General features: G+C 43.4%; 1 protein-coding gene across 1 annotated transcript in view; it reads left to right on the top strand.

Annotated features, from left to right (window-relative positions):
* csmd2 (CUB and Sushi multiple domains 2) overlaps positions 1–23,308 on the top strand; it is a gene marked incomplete at both ends in the record, with an annotated part of 366,782 nt that overhangs the window by 31,497 nt on the left and 311,977 nt on the right. Inside the window, one exon of the mRNA XM_084080385.1 lies at positions 21,045–21,157. Coding sequence (XP_083936511.1) covers positions 21,045–21,157 — 113 coding nt within the window. The remainder of the gene's footprint in view (positions 1–21,044; positions 21,158–23,308) is intronic.

The following is a 23,308-nucleotide window of genomic DNA, read 5'->3' as shown; positions in this document are numbered from 1 at the left end:
TGTTGTTGTGGAGTGGTGGTGGCAGACTCGCTGTGGAATAAAATCTTGTGGCTAATACGCTGCCTTTGTAGTTGGAAGAAGCCAGGGACCCCCATACAAGATTTGTGTTGTTAAAATGTTTCCAAAAATATCCACACATTTTCAAAACATTTTCTAGACATTTGATATTTTGAAAACGGCAGATCTACAAGCTCACAACGCGCCACGTCACACCACAACACGTTAGGAGCTTGTATATCTAGGTTTAAAGTGGAAACACAGTTTTATGCTATATGAACACATTTAGCTGGGGAACCCCTGGAACCCTCGCAAGGACCCCTGAGGGTCCCACTTTGATAACCACTGATATAGAAGTGTGTGACAGGACCCACGGATAAAAGTACTGGGGAAGAGCCAAAAGACTAATTAGTGATATCCTCAGTAGTCAACTTTATCTAGACATTCTCCTGGGACAATCTGTAAGAGACTGGCTTTGTGGATACTGTGATGGTGTCCAAGGTCAACGTGTGTGTGTGTGTGTGTGTGTGTGTGTTGCCTCAGAGCTTCTAGCAGTATAAAATCCATCTCATCTGGATGCAAACAAACATTGTAAACAAACCCAGTCTGCCATACATTCCTGTTAACACATTGACTGCCATCGGCTAATCTCAGAACGTCCATCGTAGTGCCACGCTATTTCTTACCTTTTTTGTTTTTTTGATTCCGTCATAGGCCCCGCTAAATCCGTTTAAAATCCGCGTTCATTTGGTTCGACACAAACACGGGACCCGACCGAACAAAACGCTGAAAACCGTGCGGCGATCCGACACTGCATTCTGGAGAACGAGAGGAAAACGCTAAAATGGTGGATGTGGTGAGAAAAACAACAAGCCAGAGATAATGGCGTCCAAAGTTGACCGCTAGACAGGAAACGGAGGCGGGAGAAAAACCGGAAACAGTATTATTTCGTTTCCGGTCCGCCCCCTGGCGGACCGGAAGTGCAAAAAAAATCCGGAATCTGCACCTGCACGATTTAACATGGGAAAACACCCGCCCCGTAGGACTACGGGAACGGCAGTTAACGGTTGGATTTAACGGCCCGTAGGACTACGGGCCTGGCAGTGGATGTGTTAATGGTGCGTGATAACTTTGTTGCATGAGACTTCGGGAGAGGCGTGTATATATTTTAAGAGTTTCACCCATACAATTTCACATCATTAAACAGTGTTACTGTGTTAATCTGTATGCCCTGGCCATATAAAACAGGGAGTGTGTGTGTGAGTGTGAGTATAATATATCCACTCAAAAGTAAACCAGTTGCAGCTCATGACACTATGTGCATGATATCATGACACAAAAGAAGTATATCTCTGGCCAGTGGCCACAGAAGCGGGAATTTATGTCTAGTTGCGCAAAGGTGTTGCGCCGCCGCTCTACAAGCTCACAACACGCCGCTGCATGACAGGTGTTTTCCGTGCGTGCCACCGGTACACAACTAAGAATAAACCAGAAACGGGTGCTCCTCCGTGGTCTTTGATTTTCTTGTGTCGCTCCATTGCAAGTGGCAGTGAAGCATTTCAGTGATGCATCCATTTTTGTTTGTGTAATAATCTCCTAAAGGACGTTACTTGACAGATGATTTTAAAAGGTTTGATCTGATGAACCTGGCCCGTTGGCTGGCTTCGTTAATGAGCTGCATTTGTTTCACTGCCATGCCATGTTGTTAAATTCACATCTTGGGGAAGCATCAGGGATCAAAGAAATATTCTTCAGGGATTAGTATTTAATTATTCATTTATTTATTTTAACACACCATTTTGAGGAAGAAGCTTGGATCTCTCTCTTCTTCCTTCCTTTTCTGTCATTTTGTTTCCCTTTCTGTCTGTCTTTTTGTCTTACCCTTTCCTCCTCTCCCTTTCCATTACCCTCTCTCTCACACTCACCCACCTTCTCTCCTTCCTCTTCCTCTCATGTTGTGCCAGTGGGCATCCGAGCCGTGTCTTCCTACAGAAAGACATTGAAAGAGAGAGGAAAATCCATTATGGATCGACATGTTGTACCACTCTGCTCATCCTTTCCCATGCCTGGACCTCTGGGCTCTGTTGTATATTGACTCTCTGGTGGGATAGAGAAACCGTTCAGCTCTCTCTGCGCTTGAAAGTAACAAGCGAGGGAAGATGAAGAGAATTGAAAAAGAGAAAAGAAAAGGAAAAAACATGCTCAGAAACGTAGAACAGATGTGAGTAATAGACATGGAAAAAAATAGGGACAGTCCAAAAGAAGAAGATAGGGGCCAGTATATGTGAACACGTTTCTGCATGTACAGTGTGTTGTATTGGATGTGCGTGTGTGTATGTGTGTGGGGGGGGGGGGGAGGGGAGAGGGAGAGAGAGAGAGAGAGAGAGAGAGAGAGAGAGAGAGAGAGAGAGAGAGAGAGAGAGAGAGAGAGAGAGAGAGAGAGAGAGAGAGAGAGAGAGAGAGAGAGAGAGAGAGAGAGAGAGAGAGAGAGAGAGAGAGAGAGAGAGAGAGAGAGAGAGAGAGAGAGAGAGAGAGAGAGAGAGATTCTTCCTTCTAGTGCTACAGTATCTGTAAAATCTAAACTTTGATGTATGTATTGTCGGTCCATGAGTGTCATGCTGAAATACAAGAATCTCCCTCCTCACTTTAGTGAATGGCACGGTCAAAACACGCATGCATATATTTACACAATTCATGCACGCACGCACGCACGCACACACACACACACACACACACACACACACACACACACAGATACACATTTGATAATCCAGCCTTCCCTTTGCTCTCATCTCCCATTCAAGTCGAAAGTAATTTTCTCTCCATCTCTCTCACGCGTCTCTTTCCAATTTCTCTCTGTGTTCCCTTCATTTCCTCTTCACCTACTTTTTAATATTTCATCTTTTTCTGCCTGTTCTCCATTTTGTGTGCTCCGTGTACTCGCTGTGTTTGCCGAATCCGATCAATCTTTTGTTTGCTGCTCTAAAGACGTAAAAGCTTCAGAATATTGCCTTCCACTTAGAGGAGACATCGCAGATAAACACTTTAATGGCATGACTTATTCTATATACATACGCAGTGAGGTGTCCAATTTTAAATGAACTTATTATTTTTTCTTTTTTCCTTTACTTTCCCTTTAGAAAAATGCCTGCTAATTTCTCTCTGAGGGGCAGATTTACATACCTCAAAAGCACAGTGCAAATTGCCCTGTGCCTTAAGTGCAATCTGCACTGAAGGTGCGTGGAATAAATGTCTGATTTACTAAGGCAGCTCAGCTAATTATGCAATTGACGCATGGGACTGCCTTCTAGCCACTTTCTATATTTGAAGCAATTTGGAGCCCTCAATCAGCTCAAGAATAAACAAATACTAACTTGATTTATTAAGTAACAGAACATATTTTGAAGGGACGCTATGCTACTCCAACTATATTATTTGGTATTGCTCATAAAATAAATGCATTAGGAGTCAAAAAACGAGCTCGTGAAAACAGATGGTAAACAAGGATTTTATGCCTTGTTTTACAGATTACTTGAACATTCATTACTGTATGTATTTGTTTCTCAAAGTGCATTTAAAAAACAAATAACAAACAGCGCTCAATGTTGCAATTGGAACTTGTGTGCCATTGCAGTGAATGTGGCTACGGAAATGTGGGCTGGGAATTTCCAAGTGTAGTGCTATTGTAGATCCTATTAAGCCAATTTCTCTATGGAGAATAACATTGGGTCATCTTTGAATCGTCTCATATAAGAATTGTGGTCCAAAAATAAACAAACTGTCCGGGCGCTATTGTCAGGGAGGTGGCTCTGTGTTGTTTACGACAGTCAGTCACTCATATTTTATACATTCTGTTTCTGGCGAAAATGTAATTAATTCGGCGGCGGTAACGTTGGCGTTTTTTCGCCGTCAGTTGATGCTTCATATATGAGTCAAACTGCCATGCTCATTTGTTTCTTTTTGAAACACAGTTCTTTTATGACGCGATATCCGATATTACATCCAGACACAGAGTTTCTTTTAGGCGGCTCGCCCCCTATAGGTCCCACGCCGTAAAAACGCCAACCATTGATACTTCACCATGTGTTCAGACAACCTTCCACCCAGTCAAATCCTCAGTGTTCATTTAACTCAAGAGAGTGTACAAATGTAACCAAATGGACCCGTCACTGTGCACCGGCTTTTAGCTGAAGCCATTACGGCGTGATTACTGCAACACTCTCTTAATTGTTTCCCCCACCCCTCACCTTCAACCGGAAACATTATTGCCATCCAGGATTAGCTAGCGTGGCGTTGTCGCATTTTTACCTGTAGGCTCTTTGTAAGCAGATCTCAGCAGTGGTAAAAAAAAAAGAAATCTATTATGTGTGTGAAGTAATGTGTGTCTCTGCATGCCCTCTTCTCAGTGGAGGGGCTGATGGAGCGATGGAGTGGAGGAGGAGAGAGACTTAAGGGCTCCGTCTGGCAGGAGGGGCGGAAGCATTGAAGGGACAGATTTTTTGCCTGTGGCCCAGATAAGACCTAAATAAGGCTCACTGGAGCATGGTGTTAGGAGTGGCGTTAACGCCACACTCGCTATACTCTCTGAGGATAATGGTGTCACAGGACGTGTGTGTGTGTGTGTACGTTTGTAACTGTTTATGACAGCATTTGTGTGTCTGTGTTTGTTGACAGAGCAAGGGGACTCTGTGGGATGGTTTGTTACTGTATGTGTGCAGCTAGCTTTTGTCAGTCTATACTCTACTACTGCATAGTGTGAAATAGGCTAGTGTGTCATCCTTCTCTCTGTAAGTTTATTCCACATCAAGAAAATGTTTTCTTTTGGGGGGGGGGTTTGTGTGAGATGTAAAATGCTATAGGCTGCACATACTGTACATAAAGATACAAAACACAGACAGACACACACACACACACACACACACACACACACACACACACTAGGGCATTCACTAAAAAGTCGACTTAGACTTAAGTCGACTTAATTAACACAAGTCGACTCCCAACAGGAGAAGTCGAAAGTCGAAAATTAATTTTTATTTTATTTTTATAATATAATATATATATATATATATAATATATATAATTCAAACAGGCTAAACTGCACTATGTGAGGAGTAACAGAAGCCCCACACTTTATTGTGTTCCAACACAGTGGCGTTCCCAGAAATTACATTTAGGGCAGGCGAGATTTTTTTCTCTACCTACCCCCCCCCTCCGAAGGGGCGGGGTGGGGGGGGGTACTCGGGGAAAAAATCTCGGGGGAAACAAGTTAACAACGCAACACTGACTACAAAACTGAAAAACGTTAATAAAAACAATATGCAAGTATAAACAATCAATCAATTATTCAGCAGTGGTTTCTTCGCTCTCAAGAGTTAAATGATTGTTAAACATCTGCAATACTTAATTAAAGAATTTTTATTTTTGATCAACATTTGCCTGTTATCTTTCCTATGGTACCAACATCAATACAGCATGGAATTGTGGACACAATCGTATCCAACGATAACAAAATATTCTAAGTCTTGGGGTCTGAGAGGCCAGTGGTCCGTGGCTCAAATGGCGAATAAATAATGGACCTTGATATGAAAAGGGTTGAAAACCAGTGCTATGGAGGGTCATGGTCAGACTGGGTGACACGCAGTAGCTCTCCTCCCTGTGTGCCCGTTGCCATGGCGATTTGTCTCCCGCACCGAAGGCCCCCAGTCATCAATCTTTCACAGCACATACTTTGGGTAATGACTACAGTACGTTTCAGCTGTTGCACTCACGTGTTGAACGTTTGTGTGTGTGTTGCGCATACATATGTTCTGTGGCCTGTTTGTATGGAGCTACACGTGCATATACAGTTGTTATATGTGTGTGTGCAAGCGCGCCCGTGCATCCGTGCGTGTGTTTTCGGAGTGTGTGTGTCTGAGTCAGGTGTGTGTTTGTGTGTTTGCCTGCGGATGTGTTCACATGTGCAAAGATATGCCAGAGACATGGTTTCACCTATAGATAATTTGATTTATTTGTGGTTGTCATATCGGGTCCCTCAATCATTGCTATAACAGCAAATAGGACATGCAGACTCTACACTTGCACACATGCATGTGTACCATCAGACACACACACACACACACACACACGCACATACGCACATACGCACGGACGCACGCACACCTTCATATTTATGGTTCCTTTTCATTTGAGCTCGTAATGGGGAGACTTATCAGTGCCGGCTTTAACGACGGGATGCTGAAATCAAGTGGAAGACTGATCGTTTGTTTTTCATCATCTCTTGCTGGGGGAAAGTAAAACGGAAATTTATATTCTTCGCTCACATGTGTGGCTGAATTATTGGGCTCACTAGGCCCAGATTAGAGAAATAATCAGCTGGATGGCTGTGAATTTATGCCCCCCACATCCTGGGTGTTTTTTCATTGTGTGTTTTACTGCCATTGGAGAGACTTCCATGCACTGTCCGTGGTGCATTGTTCTTGATGTAATAGGTGTCCTAATTTCCGCAATGGAATGAGGCTCACGAAGGTCACCGGTGATGCAGTCTGAACCACATGAACCACTTTAACCCCATATCAGTGATCCCCCAACCTGTGGACCGTGAGGATATTGCAAGTGGGCCCCCCAGTAATTGGCAAAACAAAAAATATTTTCTTGATGATATAACATTAATATAAACAGGTCATGGTATTTTTTCTTTAAAACCCTGACAAAAAATGTTTCACTGTGGCTCCGAAACAGTAGGAACTTAAAGTATACGATGCTAGTTCCAAGATCCAAGCCAGAACGCAATCGATGAATTGATCATTAACAAACATGCTCTGAAAATGCTTCCGGCCCACCCATATGGCCGCTTAACACGGCAGCCATTCGGCTGCCATGTAAAACAGTCAAATGGGGTGGGCCGTGAACACTGTCAAAATGTTCAAGTGGCGGCCCTGACCTAGAAAAGGTTGGGGGACCACTGCCCTCTGTATTTCTTTGACCGGGGTCCCCCAGGGGTCTATCCTTGGCCCCCTACTTTTCCCCCTCTACACCAGTGGTTCTCAAACTTTTTCATGTCAAGGACCCCCTAATTGACACTTATTACCCCGCGGACCCCCATTTGAAAAGATAAGCCAGGGACCCCAATAAGAGAAGGTTTTTACGGCTCTCTAGCAGTGATTCTCAACCATTTTAATTTCAAGGACACCCAGTTTGACATGCATTAGGCTACGGACCCCCATTTAATGGCATTTATACCTCTGGGACCCCAATTCACATTGTAAAACCAATGTTAATTTAACTCTGAGAGTGTGCAAATGGACCCGTTAGGGTCCATTTGGTTCCATTTGTACACTCTCAGAGTTACAGACCCATAAGGGTCCATTTGGTTCCTGTCCATCATTTAGCTGGGGACCACCTGGAACCCCCTCAAGTACCCCTGGGGGTCCCTGGACCCCACTTTGAGAACCAATGCTCTACACCAAATGTCTTTGCCGCAAATAGCCGATCCCGAATTTTTGCCGAATGTTCACCTATAATGACATGGCCAGAATAGGGATGGGTTCAAGTTGTTGGTATTTTTACGATATTTATTTGATTTTCAATCTTTGCTTGACTGAACATCTATACACACACATACAAACACATTTGGCCTGTGTTTGGGGAGGGTGATATTTGTCACTGCATGTACTGTACTCCTTCGGGCTGGAGCGGCGCCTGTCAGCGGGAAATGTTGAGTGGGAGGAATAGGATGGAGGTGCTAGTACGTCCTCCCAGTGAGGCGTCCTCACTGGCAGGTGAGCCTGACAGTAGGATACAACAGCAGTGTCAAGCAGTGGGAGGAATTAATGGCCATAGTGGCTAAATTGGGGAGAAAAGGATATTTGTTTTTAATAATAAGTGTTTTTTTAGCATAGTTTTTTTTTGTTTACTGTACTTTCGTACCGTTTTCATATTAATAAAGTATTCGTTCAATCAATCAAAGGTGGGTTCAAGAGTATTGCAAGTACTGCATAGCTGCTTTTGAATGCCATACATGTACAGTCAGTGTCCATGTATAGACCAATATTGTAAGTAGCCTACATTTAAATACAGTATACACATTTAGCCTCCTAATTTCCTCCACTCCCTACTGTGTAATTACAGTCTGCTACAGAACATATATAGTCGCCCCTTTCAGCTTTTATGGTGAACCTTTCTCATTATAAGTAATTTCCGTTATATAATTATCCAAAAAAAAGCTACCGATATTGTCGTCTAGATATGTTGTATGCAAATATTTGAAGGTCTGAGTCCTCCATTGTTGTATGACAAATAGATCAGTAGATCTGCTATTTTTGAAATACATTTGAATAAACTTGAAAATATTTGAAAACTTGCCCAACGTAGTGACACAACTGTTATTGTGTTTTAGGCAGATTATAAACTTGATTCTTTCTGCTATTGGCTGTCTTCCTAATGACAAGGTAATAGGACTTGGAGGCACGGGTGCTTTTCCGGTGCACTTGTTTTGTGGCTTACGCTAATTCCTGGGCATATTCCCAAGTCTGTGTTGACTTTTTGTTGTTGTTCTTGTTATATTTTTCATTGGTCTTTCATGGAATCACGTTTCTCCTCATTCCGCTCGTCTTTCATTCTTGTTTCCTTTGTTTTGCCCACAGACAACATGCAGGGCATAGCGGTCTAATTAGTTAGGTGAACACCTTGTGAAATGAGATAATGGATAAAGAGCTTGCACGGCGTGCATGCTCTTTATCCATTATCTGCACAACGCACGGCGCGCACACACACACACACACACACACACACACACACACACACACACACACACACACACACACACACACACACACACACACACACACACACACACACACACACACACACACACACACACACACACAGGAAGACACATGCACAGAAACCACCGACAGACAAACACCCATGACACGCATGCATGTTTAAACACATGCGCACGCACGCGTGCACACAGACACGCACACACACACACACACACACACACACACACACACACATTATGCTAGCTGTGCCATGTAAAAAGGGTGTTCTTGCCAAGTAATTAGACGCCTGTTGCAGGTGACTTGTTGCAGTGCACTCTCCTGCTTATTGAGTTATTTGGTTGCCTCGGATCAACGTTTCACACCTGCAAGAACTGTCTGTTCCCACAAAGCTCTACTGGTACAAATCAGTTTGCATTATGTTGTGATGCTGAATTTAAAAATATGAGTTAAAGAAATAAACTGTTACCTTAGCGAGAGAGATACAGAGACATCAATGTTAAATAAAAAAACCCGAGGTTGCATCACTAAATGTGAGAAATATAAAGATATAAGAAAGATATATTTTAGTCGGCTTTAAAGCCAACTGTTTCTGGACCGCCTATAAAAGCAATGTTTGTATCACAGAATCTATTACATTTAAGATGTTGGATTCATTGTGTTTCTGTGTACCTTGCTTTTGGCAACATTATGTGTTCTCTCACAGTGCCCATAAAGCATTTTAAGATTGAATTAAATTCAACCGAGAGAGGAGAGCGAATGTGTGTTGAAAAAGACACAGCCTGCATTAACCGTGTGCGTGCACGTGCGCGTGTGTGTGTTATGAACTCTGGCTTTGCGCAGGCTATATATTGGCTATTTTCGCCATCATACGTGAAGTATAAATCCATTTTCTGTCCTCTCTGATGCCTTCCTTTCATCTTGTCTTCACTCTTATTATCTCTGCCATGGGAAGGGAGATGGGCGGCACAGTCAGAAGGTAAATAGCAGAGGTCAAGAGCTTAGATGGGTCGCTGTGTCCCTGTTAGCGTGCTGGCTAATCAGATGAGCTGTCCAAGCCATGGTCTTCAGTGTATTAGTATGCCCAATAGAAATGGAGAGAGAAAGACAGATACGAAGAGAAGGAGAGGCGTAAGACAGAGAGATGAGAGCGATATGGATGCTGACATTTGGTCAGCATCCGGGGCGACACACACACACACACACACACACACACACACACACACACACACACACACACACACACACACACACACACACACACACACACACACACACACACACACACACACACAGTCTCAGTCAACATTTGAATAATTAATCTATAAGGCTCTGGGGGCCTTACAGTAGAAATCGCTGGTGGGAGGGGTACGGCAGAGAGAGATTAGAGGGAGGTTGTCCGAGAGAAGAGGGTGTGATGGAGAGAGAAGAGAGGGAGGGTGAGGCAGAGAGGGAGAGAGTGGACAAGAGAGAGAGAGGAGAGAGACGGTGCATGAGATAGAGAGAGAGAGAAGAGAGGGCGGGTGGACCAGAGAGAAAGGAGGAAAGGTATGAAGTGAGTCTAAGTCAAAGAAAGATGGCTTAATTAGTAAACAAGGGATTGAGTGTGCGTGTGTATGTGTGTGCAGTGTGCACATGCGTGCTCTGACACACGTGTGTGGTGGATTGGGATAAATAGCATATCCTTTTAACCTGACTAATGCTCTGGGAAAGGCAGCATGGCACTCATCTGTTTCCACAGCATACTGTACATTAATTTGTTTTTTTTCCACCTCATGTTTCCATCACTCTCCAGCCGTTCCGCTTCTGCACTTAAAGCTAACCTTGTTTGTTAAGCACAGAAATAATCCAAGAGTCTTTAGGTGTTTTTTTTTCTTTCTTTATGATACAAAGTTTCACTCCTGTACTAATGTATTTCCATAGGTGAACAAATGCCTGACTTATACTTAGTTGTGCACGGGTGTCATGCACCAGAAATAGCAGATCTACAAGCTTAATACACTTTTTTTTTGTGTGTGTGAACATTATAGAGGCTGTGCTGTATAATTAATCCAAGTGGAGTTGAGCTCCAAGGCTGTTGATTGACACAAAGCTTTTCGTCTATATGTATATAGTACACTCACAACAAACACATATATATGTGACTGTGTATAGTATAATATCTAAGGGAGCTTCTTGACTTTATCATTGTAGGATCAGTAACTCCTCTCCAATGCTCTCTCTCCCTGCCTCTCTCTCTCTCTCTCCATCTCAACCTCATATTAGCTACGCTCAGAATAACTACATCCTTAAGCGATATAATTGGCCTAGCCACTCCAAATTTCAAGCACATTCGCTCAACACACACACACACACACACACACACACACACACACACACACACACACACACACACACACACACACACACACAGGCGCACCGTCATGTAAACAACCGCCTATCACATGGCTAGCTCTTAGCTTAGTCACTTTGCTGCGGGCAAGAGTAACACGACATTGAATTAGTTTTATTTTATCCCTAATTGTTTCTCTGCCTGAGGATTATTGTAAACCAATTTGTGCGGCATGGTGAAAAACAGCAGCGGGCATTTGAGCGTCACCTTGTTTCATTTGTCAGCCTTGATTTGTTTGCTGTAAGTGTAATTGACTTATCTCCACACAAAGGGGAGGAACAAATGTACGAAGAAAGCTTTCTCTTTTTCCTTTTCACCAGTACCCTTCACTCCCACAAGTATTGTTGTACCTTTTTCATCTGACATGTTGATATTAAACCATACAGTCTCTGAGTCTAATACGGGCAATAAGGGTAAAATGGTAAACAGTGCATTTATACTGTGTAGCATCTTTCTCCAAAGCACTTTATAATATGCATTGTCCAGTCATACATTCACACACATTCACACCATGCTCATTGGGAGCAGCTAGGGGTTCAGTCAGTGTCTTGCTCTGAAGGGCACTTCGACACATAGCCAGGAGGAGCCATCGATGGAACTGTGAGTCTTCTGATTCCAAGATGGCCTCTCTAACACCTGATCCAGTGCGTGGCCTCCCTGTGCAATCAATCAGTAGTTAGTTATGGCATAGCAATTACCAGGTGCGCAGTTTGTGAATGAAGCACCAACGATGTGCTATGGAGCCTCGAATTTGAGCTTCCTTGGCTGTGATTAGCGTAGCAGCGTCATCTGAGCTGTGTGGTTTGCTGTGATTGGCCGACGTTTGAGGGGATGATTGTTATTGGCATAATAGTGTCAGCTGAGCCGTGTGGTTTGCTGTGTGTTCTTTTGTGGCGGCGGAGCAACAGAGATACTGTAGAGACAAACCCTGTTCTACTGGATTCGTAGATAGCGTGGAGCCAAAGGGACCACACCAAGTAATTTACAGTTATTGAGTTCATGCTGTGCTTACTCCGAGCAGAGTAACACACTATATGTGTGCACATGCACACACCCACGTATGCATTTGTATTGGTTGGTTGTTAATTCTTACATTACATTTTTGCTAAGTATCATACTGTGTTAAACTAATCATTTAACATTGATTACTTTTGCATCCATATCTTCTGTAATAAGAAAAGCTTAATACTAGCTGCGTTGTTTCAGAGCTGTCTACTGTTGGACAAATGCAGATAACATCAGCACAATGTAATGCACTGTTAATGGACTGCAGATAGCCTGCAGATAAACCAATCACATCACTCACTCACTCCCTCCCTTATACCGCACATTCCAGGATGCTAGGGTGTGTGCGTGTGCGTGCGTGTGTGTCCTTAGGTAAGATGTAACTGTAGACTCACTTATAATGCATAACCACAGAGCACTCATCACTAGTAAGACTCTTGAGAGCTTAACGCTTGCTTGTGTACAAATGTTGGTTATTCTCAAGTGTTAAATCAACGCTCAGGATTTCACTGTGTGCCATTAGTGCATTTCCTCATAACTCCACTCAGATATAATGTATGAATGTATGTATGTATATATATAGCACACTTGCACTCATGGACACAAGGGTCGTGTGTGTGTGTGTGTGTGTGTGTGTGTGTGTGTGTGTGTGTGTGTGTGTGTGTGTGTGTGTGTGTGTGTGTGTGTGTGTGTGTGTGTGTGTGTGTGTGTGTGTGTACACGCATACAAACTGACAAAAACATTATAATCACGTAAACATGCATGCAAACACACACAAACACAACACATACAGTATAGGCACACACATACTCATTAATCTGGCCAGTGATGAGTTTAGCTGAATATGACAGCTAATCAGTTCTGTGTTGCCACACAATAAAATCCTCAGTGCTAGTTTAATTCTGAGAGTGTAAAAATGGTCCCATAAGGGTCTGTGCGAGCTGTGCCTTTTTATGGCTCAAAAGGAGCAGTGCTGATGAGTAAGACATTTCATCACTGCGCCGACAAGTAAATTATTCACTTGTGTTCTTCATCACAGTCTTCCTCTTCTCCCTGGTTCCCTCGTTCACCCGGAGTTCATTTTCCACCTTCCAATATTATTTTCTTTCCTACCGTGGTTCCTATTTCCATATTTCATCTTTTTCTGACGTTTTTGTTTTTGTCCTAGGCGTTTCAGGGCACACACACACACAAACACACACACACACACACACACACACACACACACACACACACACACACACACACACACACACACACACACACACACACACTTTAATTTAATTTCATATAAATCATATATTTTCATATGTGAAATATATATTTTGAAATATATATTTTGGGGTGTATGAGACAAGCCACAGATGTGATATTCAAATAAACTTTGCACTGTACATACTTTAAGAACAACTACTCTACTTTTATTGGCTCTGATTCGATCCACTTGGCCTTTTTATGAGGTAAAACAAGACAACAGTCAAGTTTAAAATTGTGACAGTCTTTCACATTCATGTGTAGTTGTTTACTAGATGTACACAACAACAGGATGGGAAAGTGTAGATGTGACATTCACTTCCACTCTTCTGCTAAAAGCACCCTGCTCCCCATTCTACAATCCTCTTATCCTGTTGTCTGAACTGCCAGTGTACTCATGTATATCCTTTTAAATAAACACAGGAGCAAACAACAACAACACAGTTTTCCTATTTACGTGATTTTTCTTTTCTTTTGGTGACAGACATGTTTTATACCTGGTTACTCCACTTTTCTCTACAAACAAATAAACAACAGACACTTCCCTTGCTATTTTCACAGCGATGTTATTATAGCGTCCTACTGTATGTTTTAAATCCCAATTTATACTTATATAGCGGATCTACAAGCTCACAGCTCGTTGCGTTGCGACGCATTTTGAGTTTATAAATCTGCAATTTTCAGGATGCGACACTGCATGCAACAAAGTATGTCAAGCCCTCAATGTTAATGGCATGAGTTTTACTCTTTTCTGTACCAAAGGTATAAAACACTAGTATTGCTAGTTGCACAGCGGTAATATAGTGTCCTACTGTATCTTTTAAGGTTAATGGCATGAGTTTTACTCCCTGCAAAAGCAAAGCACTGAGGGCTGTAACCATGAAGATATATCTGGATCAGATTATGCCCTGGGGGGCCAAGGGACGCAGTGCTTTACAGCTTATAGAGAAGGCTGGTAGATTCAATGTCTAATTGCCTGTGAGAATCTTTCCTTTTAGCTCAGGAATCAAATGGTGTGTGTGGGAACATAGTGTCGTTTTAACCTCTGCTGGAGGGCCGGCTTTCACCTCTGCACTGCGGGGAGGTCTAGTGAAGAGCAGCATGCATGCATGCACGTAGGCACACACACACACACGCACGCACACATAAACAAACACGTGTATATGCACACACAAATGCACAATGAAACACTGAGGCTCGACATTTTGGATCCCTGCCCCCGCAGGACACAGCCTTTTAAAGTTTATCTGACTTTCACAGAAACAAAAGTGAAAACGGAAAAACAGAATGCACTTGAATGGCTAATTAATGTGTTTTACTGAAAAAAGAAAAAAAAGGAAAAAATATTTCCCAGAACATAACTGCAGGGAATGCTGGGAAGACTGAGTTGGGATTGTGGGTATGAGAACAAAATCTTGAAAGGAGGAATTATGATAAAAAAAATAGGTTTCTGTGTGCATGCTGACTAAAAGAGGAAGCTTCTATATCCAGCTGAAAAGGGTTTTTATTATTACTACATATGTATAAAATGGGTAGCTCAAATCATTGGATTAATTAATAGGTTTGGTATAATAACCGTATACCATGGCTAATGTATTGTTGTATGTCTCTGTTTGACACTTAAACGGATGACATGCAAAGCTTCAGAAAGATGAGATTGATGAACTAGAAGATACATTAAATAAGCAAAAAAAAATGGACTGTCAGATGCTTTAATGGCTGCTGTCAGGAAAAAGGTGTAGTTTAAAATCTTCAAATAGCGATCAAAGGTGCAGGTCAATGGCATTTTGCAAGATGTCTATGCCAGTATCAGAAACGGCGAAGGATGGCAAGCAGAGGTGCTCAAAGATGACCAACTTGAACAAAACTAAACATTTAATAGAAATTACTGTATTTCTGTTTTTTGTAGGTACTGCAACTCTGGATTACTTCATGCTTCCAGGAAGTAGCATAGGATAATGTGCTTTGTGGTGTGGTTCAGTGCTGTTGGCTCATCAGGACAGTGATGTGATGGCCAGTCAGGGGAGAGTCAGGGTTCACAGAGCATAGTGTGATGCTCCAACACGACCTTCACCACTGATAACGTATAGCTGCACAGGGTAGCAAGGACACACACGCACGCACGCACGCACGCACGCACGCGCGCGTGCGCGCGCGCACACACACACACTACATTTTCACTCGCAAAACGTCATATTTCGATGCTTGGTCAGGTACCTTTCACATCCGATGCTGATGCCAAGGACGCCCTTTGACGTACCACGTTGACATTGAATGATCATAAATGATTCCCACCCTACCCCGACGCTGCTGAGTGAACAAAAGTGAGTGTGAGCCCTGTGAAGCGTGCCCAAGCCGATCAAGTGCCCACGAAGAGCTTGTCCCTCGTCGCAAAAAAAAGTGTCAAGAGTGATGTTTTTTAGTATTGGTGAGGTTTCCCACAGTGATGGTGTGGGTATCAGATATGATGAGGTGAGCTATGCTATTGAGAAATTGGCATTTAACAAAGTATGTGGCCATGACAAAATAACAGCAGAACATTTGAAGCATGCTAGTCCTAGAGTTTCAGTGCTACTTGCTACTGTATGTGTTTTTCGGGGTTGTTGATGCATGGCATACTGCCTAAATCCATGTTATCTGTCCTGTTGGTGCCAGTAGTCAAAATTATTATACCTTTATTTGTATAGCACATTTTAAAACGGCAGAAGTTGACCCAAAGTGCTTTCCATTCACAATAGCATCATAACAACCTCATAAAATACAACATAGTAAAATAAATACCTCATACAAATACAACATAATTACATAATTAAAAGAACGTAAAAATACATTTAATGACCAGAGTAGGCCATAAGTTAATTGCCCTCAGACTGAGCTGAAGGTAATGGAGAAGAGGTGGGTTGGATTGGGGTGGATTTAACCCTTTCAGTGGTGGAGCTGGACTTAATGTGCAGTGGAAGGTTGTTCCAGAGTGTGGGGGCAAAAACAGTAAAAGCCTGGTCACCTTTAGTTTTAAGGCTTGTTGGGGGAACGGCAAGGAGCATTTTGCTAGATGACCTAAGTACCCTGGGGGCAGGAGGTGTAGAAACCAGATCAGAAATGTACTGTGGCGCGAAGCCATTTAAGGCTTTAAAAACAAAAAGTAATTTTTAAAAATCAATACGATGTTTCACTGGTAGCCAGTGCCGTTGGGCCAGAACAGGGGTATTGTGCTCTTGCTTCCTAGTTCCAGTCAAGAGGCAGCTGAATTTTGGACCATCTGTAGACGAGAGAGAGTGGAGAGTTGCAATAGTCCAACCGAGAGGTGATAATGGCATGGATGACTGTTTCCAGGTCCCTGTGTGTTCAAACATGCTTCAATTCAGCTATGGTTCTTAACTGATAAAAACTACCCCATTTCTGGTGTCCAATGGAGTATGGAGGGTGGAATTCTGTCAACGATACTCTTCAACTTGTACATGGACGACTTATCTAAACAGTTAAAAGAGTGTAAAACTGGTTGCATGGTGGGGGATATAACCTTATTAATCATATGATTTATGCTGATGATTTAGTTGTACTGTCTCCATACAGTGCTGGCTTACAGCAGCTACTCTGGGTCTGCTCAAAATATGGCAAGTTGTTTGATATCAAGTTCAACTCTAAAAAGAGTGTGATTATGTTCATTAGAACTAAGGACGATCAGAAGCTCACCTTTCCCTCTTTCTGATTGGCAGGTGAAGTATTAGAGGTTGTGAAAAAGTTTAAACACCAGGGTCACATAATCAGGGATTATCTCTGTGATGATGATGATGATGTGCAGCGCCAGTGTTGTAAACTATATGGACAAGCCAACATGCTGGCACGAAAATGTCACATGTGTGCAGACAATGTTGAAATAGCACTTTTTAAAACTTATTGTTCTGAAAAACAGCTAATGTTACAAAAAGGTGTTCCCGGATTGAAAGGTATAACAACGTATACTGTAGGTGTCCCAGGTCAAAATGGGTTGACAGGGATCACACAGAGTGATACAAGGTATTCCTCATGCTTCTGGGAACACTGGAGGCAATGTTTATATGTTTGTTTTTAATTGATCTGGGCTTAAAGCAGTGAAATCAGTCTGGTATTCTCAGGCTATATCTGTGTTGTTATTGTCTGTTTTTGTATCTCAGTTTTTTTATATGGATCTATTGTGTCTGAAATAAAGTGCATCTATCTAGACACTCGCTTGGCTGACCCCACGTTCGGGCATGCCTCATGGGGCTCAGGTCTGCTTCTGATAGCGCGCCTGCCTTCTCGAATGTTTTTATTTCATTTTTTATTTTTATTTTATTTGATGTTTTCTATGTTTTTAAGGGCCACACCGGAGGTCATTAACATTAAAAAGGTTGAGAATCACTACTGTACTAAGATATCCAACCCTATACCTCTCTCGCTCGCTGCTTCTTTCACCACCCATCATTTATTGGCTAATGTCTCTCCTCCACTCACCCATCAAAATCTTGCTGCAGCATCTTCTTTTTTTCCCCCCTTTCTCTCCCCACTGGGGAAAAAAAGCTGCATCAGCACCCAACAGACGCACGCACACATGCACTAACTCACACACGCATGCGCGTCGTGCCCCTACTGGGGGGAATATGATTAAGGGACGAGTGGCCTGATTTAATCTCTGTTTACATCTATAAATATGCATATTTTGGATGAACATCACAAACTCACAGCCGTACGCTTGCATGCACACACACACTCTCACACGCCCTGCTCGTGCGCGCGCACACACAAACACTCACAGTCAAATGAGTTCACGCAAATCACACAGTTTGTCTGCTGTTCATTTTAATCTGTCTGCTTCTGATAACGGGCTTGTTTATACAGTGCGCTTTGGCCTCTGCGCGTATGTCGGTGCGTGTGTGCGTGTGTGTGTGTGTGTGTGTGTGTGTGGACCCTTGAATCTGTATGGATCCAAACCAAGAAGAATTTCCTTCTGACCCACTGTCACTGTGGCTCAATGGTGGATTTTACCCTCCCAGTGCACCTCTCTCTCTCTCTGCGCCTCTCCCTCTCTCGATCACGTCACACTTTTCATTCTGTGCTCTGCCTATACCTGCTTCTTAACGCTGCCATCTCCTCATTACTAGCTCATCCACTCTCCCTTCTCTCTCTCTGTCCTATCTCTAGTCTGCTTCTCTCTCTCTCTCTCTCTCTCTCTCTCTCTCTCTCTCTCTCTCTCTCTCTCTCTCTCTCTCTCTCTCTCTCTCTCTCTCTCTCTCTCTCTCTCTCTCTCTCTCCCATCCCCCATGAGTGTAGCAGTAGGATAATTGGAAGCAGAGGTTCTTCATTGAGATGATGCTGAGGTCAGTCAGGTGGAAAGCCCTCTTAATAGACCTTTGCTCTACCCTCTCTCTAATGCTTGCGTACACACACACACACACACACACACACACACACACACACACACACACACACACACGCACACGCACACACAAACTTAGTCCCTTATTACTCAGAGCGGCGCAGACTAGTGCCTAGCAAACATTTCCCATCAGCATGGCCATTTTCTCTCCTCGTCCCTCTCTTCCTGTTTCTCATTAGCGCCACTGTACACTGGAGACACCTCCTCCTCTCCCCATTCATTCTTTCATGTCTCCCCAATCATATCTTTCCCCCCTGATAGCAGGTAATCCCACAGGCTGCCGTCTCCACAGTATTACCCACGCTGCCTGCTCCTCTCATATTGTCACACAGCTCTGCATCTCGTCGTACCTCACCGCGTTTCACTGTGTCTCACCTGATGTTACCGCATCTCACCGTATCGCTCCGTACTGTATATCTCTGTATCTCAACGTATCTCTTCGTATCTCACCTTATCTAGCCATATCTCATAGTATCTCCATATCTCACCTCATCTCGCTGTATCTATCATCACGGCGGCATTTAATCTTGCACGTGTTGAGAACCTGCATGTTTTACAATGTTATTTTTTCTTATTTTATTTTTGTACGGGGCAAAAGAAAGAAAGAAACAGAATCTGTGAGCTGTTATCTGGCTCACACCAGATGATACCCGATTTTGGATGCGGCAAGAATCGCCCCCTCCCTTCCCCTGTACTCAGACACACATGCCACCCCCAATACACTCCCGCCCCTCCCCTCCCCATGGCCACCCACACACACACACACACGCACGAACACTCACCACCCTCCCTAACACCCCGTTCCCCGCAGTGCGCCGCTTTCAAACAAGATGGCTGCCGTCCAACTCAATTTGCGGTCAGTGAAGGGGCTATTTGCATGAACATGTGTCCCATCATTTAGCTGATATCCCACTGTGACAACCTGAGCGGAGAGAGGAGTGAAATCCCGCATATATTAAAGTCCTCCACCATTTTTCGTCCGGTTCATCTCTTCTTCCCGAAACTGTTTGGCGATTCCACTCCACCTCCAACTTGGCGGTAAAAGATTAAGTGAATTACCCAGACCTCTCTCAGCGCTTTACAGATAAAAAAAAAAAGAAGTCAGGGGTGCGTAATAGATTGTAAGGAGTTACAATGAGATTGAGTGTGTGTGTGTGTGTGTGTGTGTGTGTGTGTGTGTGTGTGTGTGTGTGTGTGTGTGTGTGTGTGTGTGTGTGTGTGTGTGTGTGTGTGTGTGTGTGTGTGTGTGTTAGAGAGTTGGTTGAAGACGGTGGAGTATGTGGGAATTGATAGTACTGAAAATGAGCTGGAACGAACATGCCTCAGGGTGAAGATGTCCAGCATTAGAATCTACATATACGCGTTTGACCCATAAGGAATATCTGATTGAATGTGTGATATTCATAATATGAATATAAGTAAAGTTATAATTTCTGTGCTAGTTGAATCCATCCGTGAGCCATAAACCACGGTGGTTAATAACCACGCGTCCCTATTCTGGGCACGTTGGCATGTCTTAATAGGCGAACATTCTGCGGAAATAGGCAAACATTTGGTGAAAATGCAAGCTACAAGCTCACAACATGTCGTGTTGTGAGCTTGTCGCTTGTATGTACAACAAAGTATATAGGGTTTAACGCTTCACTGTGTAACTTTTCTTTGTGAATAAAATGTTTACAGTATAGAGAACTAACTAACACATCTGCGGTGGACCGTGGCTGTATTTGGTCTCCCTGGTCTTCTATTGAGAAATTCAGATCCTGTGGTCTGGTAGGACCACTACTGGTTGACCGGTGGTACTACCTGAGGATCAAAATGATATATCTCTCCTGAGCAAGCAGGTGTACTGTAGTTAGTTCAGTGGGAAGAATTTCAGCACTTTGGCACTTGATTAGGACATGAAAGTTAGAGTGCAGCTTTAAGTGTTTAACTTGAAACCAATATGGCGTGATTTGACTGCATACGCCGGTTAAAATGCCTCTTTGCTGCCACAATGCTGCTGACGGTGATCTCTGATACTGGTGATGTAGAGACACAGTATTTGTCTCTAGCGCGGATCATTCAGGGCCATGTTGTTTTTTTATTGGATATCTGGAATGCGTAACAGCTGGCTTGTCTGAAAAGGGTTTCATAACTAAGCTTGCAACCGACTGTGCAGTTGATTGGATTGCCTTTGTCACCGACTGTTTAACTGACTGTTCTGTTCATCTGTTCACAGGTTAACAGGGTTCCAGCTGCCGTCGCCCATTGTGAGTACAGGGGCCAGGCTCACGCTATGGCTACTGTCCGACTACGCTGTCAGTGGACAGGGATTCCAAGCTGCCTACGAAGGTAAGGCCGGCTCCAACACGTTTATGTGTGTGATCGTTTGTTTGAGCCATGTAGTGAGTTTTCCGTTTACCACATCGATAATATATTGTTTTTAATGTCTGGGCATACATACAGTATGGATGTGATTTAATTATATTATGTGCTTGAAGCTGAAAGCAATTCCACAATAAGCCTCATAAGCTGCCTCGGAGATTTGTGACTGTTTGACTTCCACTCAATTCAAATCCTCGCAGAAATTCAACGTTGCTTGGTGATAGCAAGATTTACTTTTAACACTATATCACAGGCAAAATCTTGTCTCCTGCTGAACAAAATGCATCTAACATGCAAGAATGGGACTGGGAGAGTGTGTATTCAAATGTTGGGCATACTGCACCGTATTATGGAGTTGAATTAGCAATGTGCACAAGCCTATTTCTACTAAAATGTGTGAATGTTTGATTATTTAAAGCCATCGGCTCCAGCTAGCTTAGTGCCCTATTTTTTTCCCAGGCAGATGAGGGACCTTTATCACATTCCTTCTGATGGAAACGGTGAATGCTTTATGACCCATAGAGGGATGATATTAATGATGGCACTCTTCAAACCCATGCAAGAGGAAAGATGAGGCAAGGGCGGGGAAGGAAAGACGAGGGAGCAGCTAATTAGGCTAATTACCTGACAAGAGTCCGTCAGCGGGTTTGAGAGACGGGTTGGAATGTGGGGATTGCGGTTCGGTGGAGCAACGTCGAGTGACTCGGGAGGCCCCAAGCCTGATTTAAGGCCTGGACACACTAGTCTCGTGTGGCCAGACAACTATTCCACAATCTCCTAATGCTATATAGAGTCTGGAACTACACCTCTCGAAATCCGAGACAGGAAGCTGCCATCTCTTCGTCATTTCAAATATATATGCATATATTTGCAATATATGCTTAGATGATTTTGATTTATATTAGGATAAATATGCACGACTGTAAAGACGAAACGGAAGTGGGAAGGAGGCTTCACATCCACTCTATCGCTTGATCATCGACAGAGCTTCCGTGCTCCAGACTGTATGACCGGAAGCATTTGAAAATTGTGGGAAGCAACAGTCTGGCCACACGAGACTACGGACACACTGACAGTGTATGATGCTGCCGTCATCAAACACACCCATTGTCTACAACGGCTGTAGCCCCACTGGAGGCGTGAAGTGGACGCTTCGAAACCTGTTGACACGTCTTTCAGAGCACGTTTCTATTATGGACTGTCAACGTGTTCAATGTGAACAAGTGGCCTGCCTTGACATGCATCAGTGATGCTTGCGTAAATGACACTTTCAGTGTCTCTGGGCCTTCATACTTCATTGTACGCTGGTGGCGGGTGCCAGAAATCGCTGATCTACACACTCACATTGGCACCTAACAAAGTATAGTATATTAAGCATCAGACTGCATTATGAGACTTGATAAGATCTAAAGGCAAAGTGCAAAGAGTGTGTGCACCTTGTTAACTCATCTGGGAGGCAATTTGGGATGTCTCGACTTTCTTTCTGGCTATCTTTCTTCCGGCTCCTTCTGAAAGTGTGAAAAACACTTGCTTTGTTGCTAGATACGTAATTGGGAAGGTAATTTGGCATGGAAACTGAATATTTGCTGTTGTGGGAATACCTTTTGAACGTGGTCTGGTAACAGTTGCTATTCCAGTATTGGGTTGTGTGTGATAAACATAACTAAGGTGTGTACTTCAGACTCACCCAACCTCTCACAGAGACCAGGAAGAGGGCTATTGAGTTGTGAGCTGGCTTCCGATGCTCATTGGGTGGGTCATAGCCATTAATGACTGTAATTGGGAATAGGGAGGTATTGAGTTGTCTTTTTCTCCCCTGCTTATTCTCTCTCCCTGTCTCTCTGTTTCTCTCTCTTTCTGTGTCTGTCTCTCTCTCACTTTATCTGATGTGTCACACTCACAAGGTCACGCACGCACGCACGCACGCACGCACAACGTACATCGTCAGTTAAGTGAATAATGCTGATTGTTCACCAGTGTGGTGATTGACTTTCGTTCCCTATAGAGACTGTGTGACGGCTATTGAGCCAGTTGACCGCCAGGGGAAATCAGTGTGTCTCCGTAATTACCTGTCACCACTGTCACATGACGCTGGCGAGGCGCCAGACTGCACTGACC

The sequence above is a fragment of the Gymnoscopelus microlampas genome, assembly GCF_963454915.1.
Source record: "Gymnoscopelus microlampas genome assembly, chromosome: 15".
NCBI classification, from domain to species: Eukaryota; Metazoa; Chordata; class Actinopteri; order Myctophiformes; family Myctophidae; genus Gymnoscopelus; species Gymnoscopelus microlampas.
The sequence above is the reverse complement of the archived record's forward strand: the minus strand, read 5'-3'. Positions and strand labels throughout refer to the sequence as shown.